This window comes from Lineus longissimus, chromosome 1 (genome assembly GCF_910592395.1).
Source record: "Lineus longissimus chromosome 1, tnLinLong1.2, whole genome shotgun sequence".
NCBI lineage: Eukaryota > Metazoa > Nemertea > Pilidiophora > Heteronemertea > Lineidae > Lineus > Lineus longissimus.
This window is the reverse complement of record NC_088308.1, coordinates 19,635,231-19,652,364: the sequence shown is the minus strand read 5'-3', so window position 1 is coordinate 19,652,364 and position 17,134 is coordinate 19,635,231. Positions and strand designations below refer to the sequence as shown.

The 17,134-nt window shown below is 38.2% G+C and overlaps 3 protein-coding genes across 3 annotated transcripts; 2 read left to right on the top strand and 1 right to left on the bottom strand.

Annotated features, from left to right (window-relative positions):
- The first annotated feature begins 131 nt into the window (after positions 1 to 131).
- Positions 132 to 5,863, top strand: LOC135494553 (protein phosphatase 1 regulatory subunit 7-like). The gene is made up of 12 exons (XM_064782681.1): positions 132 to 512; positions 883 to 1,129; positions 1,344 to 1,433; positions 1,678 to 1,808; positions 2,053 to 2,105; positions 2,296 to 2,438; positions 2,717 to 2,803; positions 3,077 to 3,328; positions 3,656 to 3,851; positions 4,146 to 4,227; positions 4,442 to 4,555; positions 4,810 to 5,863. Exons 1-12 carry the CDS (start codon positions 187 to 189, stop codon positions 4,856 to 4,858), a joined length of 1,770 nt encoding a protein of 589 aa, XP_064638751.1. The 5' UTR covers positions 132 to 186; the 3' UTR covers positions 4,859 to 5,863.
- Positions 5,864 to 7,237: 1,374 nt separating this feature from the next.
- Positions 7,238 to 12,915, bottom strand: LOC135490696 (set1/Ash2 histone methyltransferase complex subunit ASH2-like). Its single transcript, XM_064776061.1, has 16 exons — positions 12,812 to 12,915; positions 12,385 to 12,534; positions 12,182 to 12,271; positions 11,893 to 11,981; positions 11,712 to 11,791; positions 11,269 to 11,364; positions 11,046 to 11,114; positions 10,761 to 10,860; positions 10,452 to 10,533; positions 9,957 to 10,174; positions 9,680 to 9,757; positions 9,326 to 9,421; positions 8,818 to 9,011; positions 8,568 to 8,660; positions 8,097 to 8,258; positions 7,238 to 7,853 (listed from the first exon to the last, which is right to left on the bottom strand). The coding sequence occupies exons 2-16, from the start codon at positions 12,525 to 12,527 to the stop codon at positions 7,758 to 7,760; spliced, it is 1,686 nt and encodes a 561-aa protein (XP_064632131.1). The 5' UTR covers positions 12,528 to 12,534; positions 12,812 to 12,915; the 3' UTR covers positions 7,238 to 7,757.
- Positions 12,916 to 12,937: 22 nt separating this feature from the next.
- LOC135490700 (progestin and adipoQ receptor family member 3-like) lies at positions 12,938 to 17,048 on the top strand. The gene is made up of 7 exons (XM_064776076.1): positions 12,938 to 13,030; positions 13,264 to 13,683; positions 13,930 to 14,092; positions 14,554 to 14,706; positions 14,907 to 15,104; positions 15,314 to 15,404; positions 15,734 to 17,048. The coding sequence occupies exons 2-7, from the start codon at positions 13,352 to 13,354 to the stop codon at positions 15,859 to 15,861; spliced, it is 1,065 nt and encodes a 354-aa protein (XP_064632146.1). The 5' UTR covers positions 12,938 to 13,030; positions 13,264 to 13,351; the 3' UTR covers positions 15,862 to 17,048.
- The last annotated feature ends 86 nt before the right edge of the window (positions 17,049 to 17,134 follow it).

Below are 17,134 nucleotides of genomic sequence, written 5' to 3'. Positions count from 1 at the left end.
TTACCAATAAATGTATTGTAATGTCCAGATATTTGCATAAAATCACCCGGGAATGGAGACAATTTTGAAAGGGCACCATGGAATGGGAAAATTTATTCTGCGACAACCACAACATACTTCCAAGATGGCGTCTTAGCAAAGCATAAACAAACCAAAAAATACCCGCATACCACTGATTTCATCGTAATGAGTACTGATATCGGTTCATCTAGGAAATCTAACATTCATGAAAATGTTGGACTTCAGTTAAATGATGTAAAAACCCCTGTCCGACAGAAAATGTCGTCGGGAAGGCGGCATTCCGGTGGGGGTCGTCAACAAAATGAAAAATTTGAGAAACCACCACGATTGTTGAGCACAAGTTCCACAACCACAACCAGCCATGCATCTGTTTCGTCTGCTGGGAGTATGGCACCTAATGCTCGTCTTTCAGGATCTAGTCGTGCTAAAGTTTCTTCTGTTTGTGGGGCTAAACCCAAGCAACAACCTCTTCCTCAGGCTCAGCAAGCCAGGTAAATGAAATAAAAATGAGAAATGAAATTGTTGTGGAGACAGCATAGCATTCGTCACTAGAATTGGACTGTCAATCTATTCTTAGATTGACAACACAGAAGAAGAAGAAGAAGACAGAAGAATATCTCAATGAATATGCTGTACAGCTCTCCCAGGCAAGGTTGACAGCACCTCTCCGCTGAGACTAGAGATAACATCGTTGCCAGGTTGGGTATATTGACCTGAGTGTAAGAAGTTGCATTGTCTTTAGTACAGACAAAATTTAATCATAGTTACCTTCATCCCAGCTAGTCAGCAAACCTAGGCCATTGAGTTCATTGTTTATTCCTTGGATTGTGTACAACTACAAGAATCATTTTACATTTACAGACAAAAGAAAACAAAACCTTATCCAGTCGCTGAAAGACCTTCCCACCAAGCAAAGATAAAGAAAGGGTGTTCCCCTCTGCGGCAGACACCTGTGGTCAATGGAGATGCTGACTTCTATGACAATGATGATGAATTGGATGCTGATGATGGACAGGATGTCATGTTCTACAATGTGCCAAGTGAAAGAGAGAAGTCAGAAGAGGTTGACAAAAAGAGAAAGTTTAAGAAGATGACTGAAGAAATGATAGTGAGTTGCCTGCTTTCTTGATAGTGAAATATTTGTTCATCGAAGATACTTCTTCATGCCATTTTGTTGACTAAGTCCCTGTATCTTTTTCTAAATTTTGCTTTGTATGATGGGGATACTTATTTCAAACTTTTGTCTCTCTTCAATCTCATTCTCATCTCTTCTGTTTCATTACCAGTAAAATTTATTATTCAAAATCTACTTTCTTTTCCAGTTTGATAGTTCTCAAGAAAGTAATTGTCATAGAGTCTATGAAATTATTTTACATGCTGCTGGGATTAAGAAGATTGAAAACTTGCAAAAGGTAGGTATTTCACAAAATAATAAAATAACAGCCCATGGGTTTTTTATGCTATTTTAGTTATGAATATCAGAATGAGAATATCTCTGATAAGAATATTACTCGATTAAGAGAGGAGTAATTCCTGTTTATACTTGGCATGCAACAAACTAGTTTTTTTAAAATGATGGATTTTTTTAAAAATGATGGCTTTTTAAAAATGATGGATTTTTTGTATAAACGTTTTTCTCTCTCATCATTGTTCTAGTTCACCAAATGCCGGGTGCTTGACCTTTCTTGTAACCACATTGAAAACATAGAAGATTTGGAACAGCTGCAAGATCTTAGGGAACTGAAACTCTATGATAATCAGCTCAGGACCATCCAAAACTTAGATTGGTAAGTCAAGCAATCTGCAATCTGCAAACTCTATTCTCTTCCCTCTACTTGCGATCCGAAGTAAAAGACCCATAAAGAATAGAATCAGTTCCTGAAACCATCGGCTAACTGGATGGCCTCCAGGACATAGTATGACGTAGGAGTGATTGATTCTGCAGATGATCTAGGTTTCTTAGAGCTGGTTTTTATCATGTTAATTTTACCAGAAATCTTCAAAGACAAATATTTTCTAATCTTTTTTCAGTTTGAAAGAATTGGTCCATCTACAACTTCAGCATAATAAAATCAAGTCTTTAGGTGAGTTCATTATAGTAGAGCTGCAAAGCTCACAAGATGAAACCAACCCAGACTGTGTCTCTGGATGTGGAGGTAGCTTGGATGATGGGGAACAGATAGATATTCCTTGCTCTTAAATATCCCTTCCCAAAAGACATGAAAGATGAAACTTGAAAGTCAAGATTACCAATGAGTTTAACTTCCTTTCTAGGTCGAGGTATAATAAACCTTAGGAAGTTATCCCAATTAAGACTTGACCATAACTGCATCATGAAGTTGGAGGGAAAGGAGTTGACCAGTTGTTCACAGCTGACTGCTTTAGATTTGAGCTACAACAGACTAGATAGTGTTGTGGTAAGTAAGCCGCAAACAAATTTATAGATTTGATCCCATCTGTGATGGTTGCCAGGGCAGCCATCTTGAACGTGGATCCCTCTTATAAAGAATAATTTTACTGAGATGCCTTGGTTAGGCCTATATTGGAGGCATAACTTAGTTAAGTTGCAATTACTTTCAAATCCAGTTGTCAGTGAAAGTACCAGCTATCTATTACATGACGCCATGATTTTAGAAATTTGAGATTCTTTTTTAACTTTGTATTTTCTTTCAATGAATGTTTTTTATTCTTTCAGGCCTTAAACTGTTTACCAAACCTAGAAGAGTTACAAGTAGCCAATAATCGACTAAAGGTTGTTGGAGACCTTTCACGTTGTCGAAAGGTATGTTGAGACTTGAAATTGTCTACTGTTTTAGCACAACACAGAATTATATGTAATGGCTCAGATTGAACCTTTCCTCTTCAAATTTTTTTTGCATGCAGTGCGGACAACAGATTTGTCTGATCCATTTTGCAAGTCACCAAATGTAAGTCTATTCATTTGCCCAAGAAAGTATTCATGAAAGTTTGTAACTACTGACTTACTGATGAAATGTCAACAAATTGAAAAGATACTTTATTGGGAAAATTGAGGCATTTCATGTCTTTTTTTAAGCTCCAAGATATAGACTTCTCAGGAAACCGCTTGACAGATCTGTCTGGTTTGAAAGGCCTACCAAACCTCATGGTGCTAAACGTATCGAGAAATCACTTATTCAACTTGAAATCTGTGGGAAAATTGCGATCCCTCCAAGAACTGAATATCTCATACAACAAGGTGTCCGAGTTATCGTCTCTGGTGCAGCAGTTTCCGAATCTGGAAATTCTGAATATCAGTAACAATAGTATTGAAAAGTGGGAAGAAGTGGTATGTATTTCAATGATTTGTTAATTTGCCAATCAAAGACTTTTGCATATTCATTTAATACTATGAGATAACTGCAAGTATTAGTGTTCATGAGATTACTGTGCACACGGAGAATGAATGTCTTCACTGAGGTAAATGAACAGTCACCATTTTAAAGTTCGAAGTGGTAAGTGTTATTTGTGTTCAGTTTGTTAATGTAAGATTACAGAGGTTTAGATTATTGAAAGACGTTAGGCAAGCTTTTACTAAAACTGAATTAAACATTAATACATATATGTGATGGCCACCTATGAAACATTGGTTGGCATGTGCAATTTTTCATTTTAGGACAAGCTCAAAACCTTGACCAACCTCGTAGAACTGTTTGCATCTAAGAACCCAGCCACTGAATGTGCTGTCCAACAAGCTCACCAGGATGTGCGTCTGCTACTTCCCCACCTTGACATGTTGGATGGATGCCACTTGAAGAAGCTTACCCCCAGATCTAGTGCGCCAATCATGAGGCCAATGTCGGCATCAACAAGTGAGTAAGATATGCGTAAAATATCAAAATAGGCAGTCACAATACATTGCAAGGCCTAGCACTAGGAATGAGTTTTACTAATAGGTGAAAAGAATGCCCAACTCTGACCCAGTTATGAGTGGAGGAGAAATCCTGGGATGTGCCTGTGAACTGTTGCCCTGAGCAATGATTAGCAGGTATGAGCAAACTTCTAGAAAAGTGCAGACACTTAGACGAAGATTTAGAGTGTCAGTAAAATACCTTATCGAGCCCAACCAAGGTATTTTCTTGTAAAATGTTGTCTTTGTCTTACAGTTGTAAGTTCTCGCCATGTAGAATGTCAGCTGAAGACGTTTGATGACGAAATATCAGCATTTGAAGTTGACATGAACAGAAAGTAAGTATGAAGTCCCGCTTGAGGCTCTGTGTGTAGAGGCCGGATAAGCACGGACCTCATGAACTTGTCTATAGTGATGACCAAAAGGGCCAAGAGAGGTGGTCACTATTATTAGGATTCAGATGCTTTTTTATTGCTAAATCAAAATTACCATGACACTACCAGATAAAGATTTTGTCAGCTAAATCGGCTCCCTTCATTGTGCCATTTTCAGGTTTGAGTCACTGTTTTCATCCATGTCGATGCTTCCTGAGAAATCTCCTAACCGACCAGATTCTGCCTTCAGTAGGTGTCTCTCCTCAAGTGGAGGAAGCAGGCCGAGTAGCAGGTGGGCTTGATTGGCTTTTTGTGCTTTGGACTGACTCTAAATAGTCGATTTCTTGATACCAAATCAAAATGCAGTAATTGTATTACTCGAAATGCGTATAGTTGTGATACCTGGCAAAATCCATGATTCTTTGCACGAAAGTGTAGGCAATCAGATAGACTTGGCAAAATCCCTGATTCTTCGCATGAAAGTGCAGTCAGTCAGATAGAGGTAGTCAGAATTGTTTGTGCATAATTTTGTCTTCTGTTTTTCAGACGATCCAGAATTATGGAAGCCAAGGAATTTGCTGCACAGAATTTCTGAAAGGTGTCATCTCGCCTAACTCCTTGTCACATCAGTTCATGTATTTCCCTTGTTAGGATAACTTGTCCATAGGACAGACAAAATAGACAGGTTTTCTATTCTCAGCAGTCAAGCAAAGATACTGTTAGCATGAATATGTGGTATCAACTGACCATAGGCTAGCATCCTCAAAAGGATGTTCTAGTGTCCTACCGTCTGTGATTTCGTTATCATTCCATGAACTGATCTTTTTAGTGTATTTATGTAACACCAGTATCACCCACTTGGTGACTGTTAAGGTAACCTGGCTTATGCCATCCTTTGTAGTAGTGGACCATCAAGGATACATCTACACTTCCAGTTAGCAGTGCAAAGTTTGAAAAACTGTTTGTTCATGCTGGCCATAATGTTAAAGCATATTTTATACATTTTATGTAGTCCGTCCTTCGTAAAAATCAAATATATATTCACTCAATCACTTTTGCACACCTGTTCATAAAATGGAATATACAGGTTCAAGGCAGCAATAGAATCACTGGATTCCACTGTGACAGCTGGAGTTGGGGATGAACGGAGCTCTATTATTACCCAGAACAGGTATATTCAGTCTGAAGAACCAGCATGTTTTGTATGAAAAAATATTTTATATTGCGTAGACATATCGATGTGTGAATAGTGAAAATTTTGTAAATATTGTATTGACTATTCTTGTTTTCCTCCACTTCTGGCCAGCACCTAACAGCACATCAACTGATGTGACCTATCAATCAATTTGTTACTTTATGACCTCCAAAGTCCATCGTCATTCCAGCTTTGAAAATTATGACAATTGGGGACAGTTCATTTCATCATTTACCCCTACCAGGTACTGTCCTGAAGAGGAGGACACAGTCTTCTGTGTATTTATTCTCAAATGTTATTCTACTGATAAAACCCAAAGACATTTGACTGTTGTTTATAAAGCAGACACAGTATTCATTTCATAATCCAATGGTGTACAAGTGCTTCTTTTCTTTTCTGTGTGAATTTTTATCTGAAAATACACAAGTTTCACCAAATACTAGAGTCTGTCTTTTTTGTTTGTCCCCAAGTGCAATGGTGATTCAGGACCTTTGAGAAGAACACCCATTAATTATTTTTCGCTTAAAGTGAGTGTAGTACATCACTACATGTAGACGTCTGTCTCTCAAACCCATGCAAGTATCAAACTTAGCCAGGAGATGCCAGTCGTCTGCGCAGCAGGCGGCAACAAGCTTCCTCCAGCAAACCCTATCCTGGCCTAGGAACTCAATTTGACTAGGTGTCGCCAGTCTTTCTCCATCTCCTAGCAATGACTGGATCTAAGACAGGAAGGACATTCGCTGGCGACCTGGACATCTTCGGCCATGAATCGGCTGGTACAAGAGGGCATACAATTTGGCTGGTTCATTTTCTGGCTTTCGTAGTTTATGCCCCAGAAATGTCAGTTGCTGGTGTTGTACAAGGTGTATTCGGGGGGTGCACTTCACCATGGAGTACAGTGTTGCATTTGAGTGGTTCAGATCATATCTGTCAGGATGATACCTGGGAACAAGATCTGCTGCCAGTCTACTTGTGTACGGAGTTCTGCAGGGCTCAGTTCTTGGGCCGCTCTTCTTTCTGATATATGGGCTACCTCTTGGGCATCTTACCAGTGCACATCCCATAGGAAGCCTTGGCTTTGCTGACGATGATCAAGCACACACAGCAATTCGTCTCATCCGAGGTGCTCAGGAAGAGGAAGTGCGAACTGTTTGCGACAAGTTGAAACCTGTCTGTGGTCCATACAGGCTCGCTGAAAACTTCTTGAAAGGAAATCCAGTTAAAACTGAGATTCAGCTGTTTGCCATGCAGCAACGTCTACTTGCACTGTGTATAGAATCAATCTCTGCAGCTGGGGTGACAGTTAGTGTTGCCAGTGGTCCAGTACGAAACCTGGGAGTTCTTTTTGACCCGTCTCTCTCAATGATGGCTCATGTCAATTCAGTTGTTAGTTCAGGAAACTTCCATTTACACAACATCGCAAATGCACGAAACTGCCTCACGAATGATGCCACCAGAACACTCGCACGAGAGTTAGTCTTATCAAGGCTAGATGATGGATATCATAAAAGTTATGATCAGTCAGCTTGATATGCAGCATGATCCGATAGCAGTGATGCTGTTCTCCATGAGTTGGGCGATCACCAAGGATTCACACCCATAAAACAGAATTGTGAGGCAGGCGATGTTATACAGCCGTACCATGGTGGTGAGTGATATGGTTTGGTTCCTCCAGAGTTCCTCTTACTTCCAGAAGCAGCCAAGGCAAAGGCTTTGGAGAGAGGTCTACCTCTTATATGATGCAAATGACATGATAGATAAAAGAAAATGACAGAAAAGTAAAAGTAAAACTGTTTAATTTCAAATCAATGAAAGAACAGTATGAAAATGGATTCTTTTACAAAATACAGCATTTTATCATTCATTTATTTTAAAAGAGAGGTTCTGCAAATCCAACTCTCAAAAGTAAAGATTTGTTATTCATAATCCATTATTTGTGAGCTCTCTGGAATCTCACAGATAATGTTCCAGAGAATTCCTGATCTGAGTGTTCGCATTCCAACGAGAACTTTCTGGTTTATAAACACCCAGTGCTATACATGCCAGAAGAAGAGTCCAATCTTATGTTACGCGGGTTACATGTATGTCAATATCACTTGGGCATGTTTCAGTATTGGCTTGTCTTTGGCGGCAATTGTCCACTCTAAATAAGAAAGAATGTGGCCACTGGACTGTTCTTCCTGTCTGTGTAGCAATGTATGCTGATGATGTGCACACCATGCCCTGGTTGAATTGTGTCCATACATATAATCTCCACGAATATTCTTGCAGCTCAGTGCAGTTTGATATGAGAAAAGTTCTAAATATACACTGGTAGATTCCCCTCATTTTCCACAAGGTAGAGAACATCACCAAGTGCATGTTCAACCACTGTCTGGGCGGCCATGTCAGAAACCTGGAAAACAAAAATGGACTTAGAGAATTACAAACTACATAATATTTTACTGCAACAAAATGTGTTGTCCTTTAAAGGGATACTTGAGGCAGGAGCCAGGTGGACCAGTTGACATCATTTTTGTGATCACTTCAAAACCATTCTGAAATTTCCTATGACATGCTGCTTACTGTCAGAGTTCCTGCCATTTTCAAATGACTGAGACAGTTGCAAATAGACAACAACTCTGCTAATTTTACCTACCGGCTTATAGTCTTCCAGATCTGTAGGTGGGTATCTAAAATCTGGACCAAAGTTAACAGTGATGGTGGAGTTTTTGTACAAGGAAAATGCAGGGTAGTAGGTCCCTTCAGATATATCTTGCCATGCTGTGGATTGGTTGACACCATTCTTGTAAAATACAATCTGGAAAGCAAAGTTGATAAGAATGATAATCGATTTCATGAAATCTTGAAAATGAAAACAAAGGTAACATTTACAAAGCACTTTCAGTAATCTCGGTCTGCCTCCCAAGACCTTCAACCTCCGTAACTATTTTGAAGACTAGGATATCAATAAATACCCATACAGAATCCTTTGAAGCTTACACCTACGAGAAAATACAGCACTTGTGTGAGCTCAACTTAAGAGAACAAAGCCATGGACAGATGGTGTTGCCCTAGCATTTGCCACCATATTGGAGATATTGTCTCAAGAACACTGACTTCAACTTACTTTACTTCCTGGTGATGTCTTTAAACCCTTTTCAGCCTCTGGAATGTAATCTTTTTCTTCATAGTACAAGTTGTTCTTGAACTTAATCAGGGGCTGAAATGAAGGTGAAATAGATACATTAGGTGAATTGCTGCAAGGCATCACAAATGTAGGTGACCATTTCTCTTAAACTGTAATACTCCTTGGCAAATAATTCCCCAGTCAAGAGCAGACACAGAAGATGAAGAAGCAAGTTAATGTCATTACCTACCTTGTCCTTATAAGTTGCTGGTACAAGCTTTGATGAGTCTACCGGTGATGGGAGATAAATGTAGAAACCGATGACATCCCCTTCTACGTATGCACCAGTATAACGTTTGCCACGGCTTTGGTGAAACTTTGTTCCTTTTCTCGACCTCCACGAATAGCTGAACTTGTCATAGCCACAGGGCGCTTGTAAATTACCTGTGAACAAAATAATTTTGTTAGAAAATCAAATAGTACTGTTGATGGTAGTGGACAGAAGAGTGCTGATTTAACATACAAAGAGCTCTTGCAAATTGCCAGAATACAATAGTGAAAACGTTGTTTCTACTAACAAAACATGGCTGTACATGTAAAAGAAATAGGACTCAAGATTTGATAAGATCTCAAGAAAGCTGATGTTACTGACTTCATCTTGATAACACTACAAAGGATTTGTAGTCCACGAATGGAAATACTCAAAATAGAATGATGATTAGCCGTCAGGGCTGTTAAAGTGATATATAGATAATCACCCAGTGTTTGTGACCATCCTATTCTTGTTGCTGCGCCAGAATCTGCAGGCATCTCATCAATGTTGACCTCAAAATACCAAGCACCACGATTCACACCTTGAAACAGAGAAAATAGAATACGAGGATTTGTGATGTGATGATTACGAAGTGTGAATGTAGAAGAAGAGTTTGCTGGCTCTTGGTGCAGTCCTTTTCTTTCTTCAAACTAAATTTCTACATTTTCTTGACTTCTAGTCAGCAGTAGAGAACTGCTGGTGGGATTGTTGTCAAAATGCAATGGTTGCTACAGCAAAGCAAACCACTGATGAAGTGTATCACACCACAATGAAATACCCAGGCAGAATGACTCCTTACCATGTGTCGCCCTGACCATACTGTAGCCTTTGTCTCCAGTGACTGTCATTCGGTCATCAGAAAGCTTCAATTGTGGAGCTGTAAACATATGGAGAGATAGCAGTTAGAAACTACAACCCTTTAAAATGCATATGAAAAGTGATGTTGTTTTACATTGTAAATAGATGAAAGAAAGCCCTCTGATACAAAAAACTTCTTTATTCTTTTATTTTCTAGTTCTTTGCGAAGATAGTTCGAAGATTTCCAAAGGCTGAAATATTCAAATCTCTAAGCATACCTCTGTCATTCATTGAGAGCAAAACATCAGTTCCTTGGAACATCCTATAGAAGTAACCAGGGATTGGTTTCCCCGCCCACTCGATACTCTCATCGAACGCCTGTCTGTTGGGGGCATGAGGATCAGGCTCAGCCAGGTAGTATCTGTAGCCATCTTTATTGAACGGGTGCTCAACTGGATAACCGTGGACAGTCACTTTTGTTGACGCAATCATTTCACTGAAAAAATTACAGCTCATGTGTAGGGGACTTGATTAGGATAAGCAAGAGGGTGAGTGGGTACACTCATCATTTTTTATCCCAATGAACACCATTGCACGGTGTGAATAGTAATTCATCTTCACTAACTCAAAGAGATCTTTCCTTCTAACTTCCAAAATGTCAGCACACATACATTCATTCTTATCTTGATTTTCATTACAAGGTGCTCATCTAGCCAAGCTTCAGTTTTTTCAACAAAATTTAAACTTGTGTAAAAAAAATTATAGGCTCTTACCCTCGTTTCTGCTTGATACCCAGCTGACTGAATCCTTCAGCTGCTTTTCTCTTGGCACCTCTCGTTGTGGCCTTACCAATACCTAAAGAAAGACCAACAGTTGTCTGGATCATGATTTCATTCATTCCAGGACATTAATTTGCAGTCATAAGAAAAGGCACATAACCAATTACAATTATTTCTGTACTTTGACCTAACTAAAGTAAATTCACCACTTCAACATGTGATCTGTTGCACACAGATTTCAGTTTATATGGCCAAGGTTTTTTAAAGAACACTTTGGTGTTGTACTTAAACTCTCCTACTTACTGCTTTCGAGACCGAGATTGCTGGGTTTTGGTTCAGGTTTCTGTGCCTGGCTAAATGCTGTCTTTGAGCTGTCATAAATTGGGCGAATATTCTCAAGATCCTGCCAAAGAAACAGAAAAGTGTCCCTTCATAGTCATACAAAACTTTGGGCCAGTTAATCTAACTCATCTTACAAATTGCAACCAAAATGATTTCACCTGTATTTATTCAGGAATAAGCCCCCTAAACACAATGCTAAAAATCTAAATGAAAGGTTATGGAGGATTAATTAGCAAGTTAACTTACCACCAGAAGACCATAGGTAGGATCCTGGGGCAATTCCTCATTGCACAAGAAATATTCTGAAGAATTGGTCTGAAAAATATTGAATAGAGTAAGTCAGCCAACACAAGTTACAGATTTACAACACAGAATGACCCAAGAATGAATACAACATATCTGTAATGCATTCTCAATCTCAACATGGACATCCCATCTAGTAAAAGAAAGCTGTGTCTGATGCACTCACCAGTGTTTTTGTAATAGTAGCGTGCCATGTGAGTTTTATTCTTCTTGGCATGGTTGTCAAGCTCTCCCAATATCTGTCAATGTAAGGAATGATCTCCTGAAAAAGAAGAAGAAGACATGTATGCAAAATTAGTAAGAGTAGCTCACTAAACTGATATGTGAAGTAAGCAAGAATAGCTCACTAAACATATGTTAAGTTAGCAAGAGTCGCTCACTTTGCATGTCACTCAGAAAAAATGTAGGTTCCACAATGCTCTTAATATACTTTTAAAGCTCCATGCCTGTAGTGCATTTTCCGAACAATTCTCATCAAACTAAAAATTTTGGAAAGGTCATTTCTGAAATCATATTCTCCATTCCAGATTAATGCTGTCTTCCTTAGAATTAACGACTGTATTAAAAGTAAGAAACAGTCAGCTGCAACACTGGGAAATGAAGACTTACCCTGTCTTTCGAAAAGAATTTGCGCTCTTGGAATTGGTAAGTAAGGTTGGCCACAGCAGCCACAACCATCTCTTTGAAGCCTAAAAGTAAATACATGAATAAGATATTTCATTGATCCTAGATGACTCTTCATCATTATTCTGAGCACCATATCCCATTTTGGAGACTTCGGCATACTTACTAGCTTGCTTCTTGGAGAAGCTCTCTTGACCATTCAGGTTGCAATTCTTGCAAAAAAATTGATAATTGGTCATGAATGGAAGACATTTCCTGAAAAGACATTAGATTGTAAAAATTTTGAAATTTTCAATTGCACACAATTATATCATAGCAATATCATGTGAAATCTTTTTTTCTTTCTGATAAAATGACTTTTAAAAATGATTTCCAGAGTGCCAAGAACTCTGAAATCTTTTCAAAATTAATTCTCATGACAGGAAAAGATGATATAAATGTAGTAGTTAACTTACCCAACATAAGAACTTGTGCAATCAGTGTGAAACCATTTCTGGCAAGACCCACAGAGGAATTCAGCAACACTAAAGTTTCTTTCTTTTCCACTGAAAAAAAGGTTAAAATAATCAATGTTGATACAGGTAATGTGATATGCTACTTATTACTTCACAATTTGAAACCTGTAAAAAATAGGACAGCAAGTGAAGAATTCCCTCACCAGTAGCATTGTCCATTGCTGGTGTCCGTCGACCCTAGAGAAGACTCTTCGCTGGGTATCTTACTCTCCATCTCAGCCAAGTTCTCCTTTTCACCAGATTTTATGATTTGTCCATCCACTTCCATTTGCTCTTCACCTTCCATAATTCAGCTGGAACACACATATGTATAATAAAGACAATTATTCAGAAAGAGTGTGCATAACACGCCTGACAGAAGTTCCTAAGTGTATGCAGTCATTTCTTTTCTATTTTTCAACGTTTGTTCGGTTTTTCATTGTTCAATTTCAAGTTAAGTGTTTAAAAATAATTTTATTTTGACAAACATTGATCTTGTAACAAATAGTAATGATTCATTTCTTGCTAAAGGCTCATCAAAGTGAAACTATCTAACACCTCCACTACTAATTTTGAGAAATAAATACATACTGACAGATAATTTCGCAGAAAAAGTGAATTTATTCAGCCAAAAAATGTTTTTCCTGGCCCTTGACCACCATCTTTGATTTAGAGTAGCTCTCCGCGGCACCGGTCTGGGGTGGAGGCGGCAAAGGTGATCAAAGCGAGAAGACACGAAGAAACAAACAAAATAATCAACACATCAAAATATGTGAAATTCTCAAAGATTATGATATTTATTCAGCAAAGGTGACCTTAAATCATTTCATTAAAGTAAAGAGATTGCACAGAACATTATTTGTTGTAGATTTACTGTGCAATTACCATACAAATTTCAAAGTGTCAAAAATTCCTATTTTACTAAATAGTTATTACATTACAATACATGTATGATGTAGTAGTGTAGACAATCCATTGTAATTTGCAGTGTATACTAGTAATACTGGATTTCTTCTGAAACATGTCTTCATTTGTTTTTGCAGAAGGAGTTAATGACTGCTGTTCTAAACTAGAAGTAGAATGTGGTGTTTGTAATCCTCCTTTGGGCACTTTGATGGAACAGATGTCAGTATGACTTTGGATCATACATGTACGGAAACAGGCACAGATGGAAATAATAGTTTAGCTCCACTTGGAAGATATTCTGAAATGGAAAACGGTGTTTCAACATCCAGTGGATTGAAAAATCGTTCTTCCTCATCTGGAGACTTTGCCCGTCAAGATACATATCATATCTTAGATGTCGAGATCGATAGAGGTTGTGGGAATGGTGTGCTGTGTAGTGCAGAATCTAAGAAGATTGAATTATACAAGTATAATGACATTCCAGGATTTCTGAAGGGTAACCCCTACGTGACTCAGGGGTATCGTGCTTTCTTGCCCTTCAGTGCTTGTGTCAAAAGGTGAGCCTGAAAGGTCTCGTTTTCAGTATTGAGGCTTGAATGATTAAGTTTACTGCCTAGAATTCGCATTATTTTTCCAATGGCTACTTTATCCTTTTCTAATAACTTGATAGTTTTCCACGTTTCATGAAGAAATAACTGCATTTTGGTATTTTGATTTCTATGAGAGCTTGTCAAGGTTTCCTGTATGTCATATTTAGAAACCCTGTTTCAATATAACTGTAATTTTCCATTTTCAAATTTCAGCTTATTCGTATGGAATAATGAGACAATCAACGTCTGGTCTCATCTTCTCGGCTTTGTGCTCTTCTTCTTCATAATGATATATGATAATATCATCTTCATTCCTGGCATACATGGAACACTGGCCGATCATGTCATTATCACTATTGGGCTCATGTGTTATCAGGTAAGACATTTCACTAGACAGTAGAAGATGGTGCAGACTTTGTTTCTGTACTCAATCAATAGATTAATTGGGTTGGTGCAAAATGTGGACATGTCAAAACACTGAAGTGTTAAGTATGAAATGTTTTAGAATAGAAATTGGTTCTCACTGTTGGTACTGGTTGTCCTGCCAAACACCACTCGGGTAGAGCTGTCATTTTGCACCTCAATTTTGGCCTACACTTTAGGTCCCCCTCGTACTCACAGTGTTTGATGAAACAGCTGATACCTCCAGTTCAGTATCAATCCCTAAAAAACACACAACCATTAGAGTCCTTAAAATTACCAATACCAGTACACCACAGCACCCAGTCATAACTTCAGTCATTGGTCCAACTAAACTAGGCTGAAGAGAAGGCTTTTGTATTTTATTTCAAGGCCTTATTCATCTCTCTTCTGATAAATTTAATCCTTCCATTGCAGTTCTGTATGTTATGTTCCGCTGGCTACCATATATTTCTGTGCCATTCCGAGAGGGCCAGTCGGAGATGGTTGGCGATGGACTTGGCTGGTATATGTATTGGACTGATAGGATGTTATCTACCTGCTGTGCACTATGCATTTTATTGTCTCTCAGTAAGTACAAGTGTTAATACATGTATGTTGTCAAAGATGGGGTGTGTGCACTGTTGTCATACTAAGCCATTTACTTCTGCAGAGCCTTTGTAATTATCGACATCATCATAAATGTTCAGGTTCCTCATATCGTACATAAAATATTGACGAACATGCCAGGTTGGATTCAATGTTTTGAGAAAGATATTCTTTTCTTTCAGATCTGGCGCGATATTTATCTCCTGACTGTCTTCCTCTTGTGTTTTGCGGTACTCACCATACAGCTTAACCCGCGGTACTTTGCTTCCCAGTGGTGGACCCAAAGGGTGTTGCTCTTCTGTGCCCTGGTGGCATATGGTATCATTCCTACGGCTCACTGGGTCTACCTCAATGGAGGATGGTCTCACAAATTAGTTCAGGTGAGGGATTATGGACGATCTGCTCATAGCAGGCATAATCGTAAACATCAAACTTCTGCTGTATGAAGAAGGCCTAATTTACAATGATTTTCCAAATGACCCAGTTTAATCTGAACAATGTGATATCTGTCCTAGACAATTGGCAAGAACAGGTAAATTACCTTATCTTACTTACAAACAGTTATGTGATTATACACTTACCTTTCCAGATGTTTGCTCCAAAAGTTGCGAGGATGTATTCTATGGGAGTTCTAGCTTTTGTTTTCTACCTCACCAAATTTCCAGAAAGATGTTTTCCTGGTAAGTCAGTGATTGAGACACCTCCTTCAGTGTATCCAAATTGTGGCGGCAGCTATTTAGCACCCCAGAGAGCCTCTGTGGAGACCTTTCAATATTGACTGGTTGTTGTGAAGTACATTGACAGAGACCCTGGTCAATCAAAGTGTAATATAAAGACCATCATTATCATTATCATTATTAATGCTATTTTGAGACTGTTCTGGATGAGATGAATTGTACCATCTCGGTATTCCTGCATTCATCGAACTTACCTAAGATTCATTGCCCCATTCTTCAAATATCCACCTTCCTATTTGTCATTCAATCTGAAACCTTTTTCTACATTTCAGGTATATTTGACTTCATTGGATCTAGTCATCAGTGGTGGCATTTAATCGTTGTGGTGGCATTCTGGTACTGGCACCAAGCTGGAGGGGAGATACTGAGTTACCGCACATCAACACCTTGTCATGTATGAAGGATTTTAGTGTATACGAGTTACCCTCATGGCTGAGACAAACATTTAACAAAGGTTTATGTCCATCAAAGTACTTATCATCAAAATTGATGCTTCTTTTCAATAATAACTTGTATAAAGGTTATGCAATCTGTATCAAAGCATTGTAATCTTTTTGGTTCCTTTTAAAGTTCAGAAATGTTTTTATTCGATGTAGAATGTTCACTCATATGATAAAGTACTTACTGTATATAATCTCTTCAAAGACACCACTTTGAAATACAATGTATTGCAAGTTAAGTTCTCTTTGAAAGTTTTGAAAATGACTTGTTGCAATTTTTTTATCAGCCAGTGTAAGTTTGGCTGAGTTAGGAAGGATTCAGTACTATTTGTGTTTTGGAGTTCTTAGTATTGTAGTTGTGTTTACATTCCATGTGATATTTTGAAGGTATTTCACTTGTTTGGTAATGACAATGTATGCAATCATGATATGCAATAAGAAATTTGTTATGCATGTACTTACATGTATTATAGTTGTAATGAAAGAACTTTTAAAAGTATGATAGAATGTACTTACATAGAAATGATGTTAAGTATTTATTGATAGCAATTATCAAATGTACTTAGATGAGAATCAGCTTAATATTCTGATTGGATAGATTATCAGGATATTGCATGTGGGTCATGTTGAAAAAGCATTCAAGAGGGGACTAGGTCTTTAGATTGGGACTGAAATTCCTTCTTGGGGCCATGATTGTGGCATACAATAATGTCTCTAGAATTTTACAGTATTTTAAACTATTTTGTCTCTAAGTCATGGACAACCTGCCAAAACAGAAATTGTAGGTGCTTGTGCCAAAGGTGGTCAAGTGCAAATTTTCCGTGAAATTTGAGTAACTTGGTGACTGTCTTACACAGTTACCCATATGGAAAACTAGCCTATCATTGAAGTCTTCATATCATTTTAGTCATCAGTTTTGATCATTGTGTTTTACTGTCTTCTATTCTAGTCTGTTTTGATTGTGTCTTTTGAATCTGTCTCCTCTCTGTGTGTTTATAGACTTAACTTTGATGTCTTCCTGGTGTATTACTGCCTTGAATACATAAGATAAAATATATGATTTTTGCAGTTTGGGAATTGATTCTCCAGGCTGAAAATAAAATGGGCCTTAGCATGAAAACCAATGATATTGTTTCTCCTAATAAACTTTAAGGCATTTTCCAATACTTTGTGGTTTCTTTCATCTGTTTCTTGACTTATTCTATTTTGTTGCACTGCATGGAACTGGAAGTA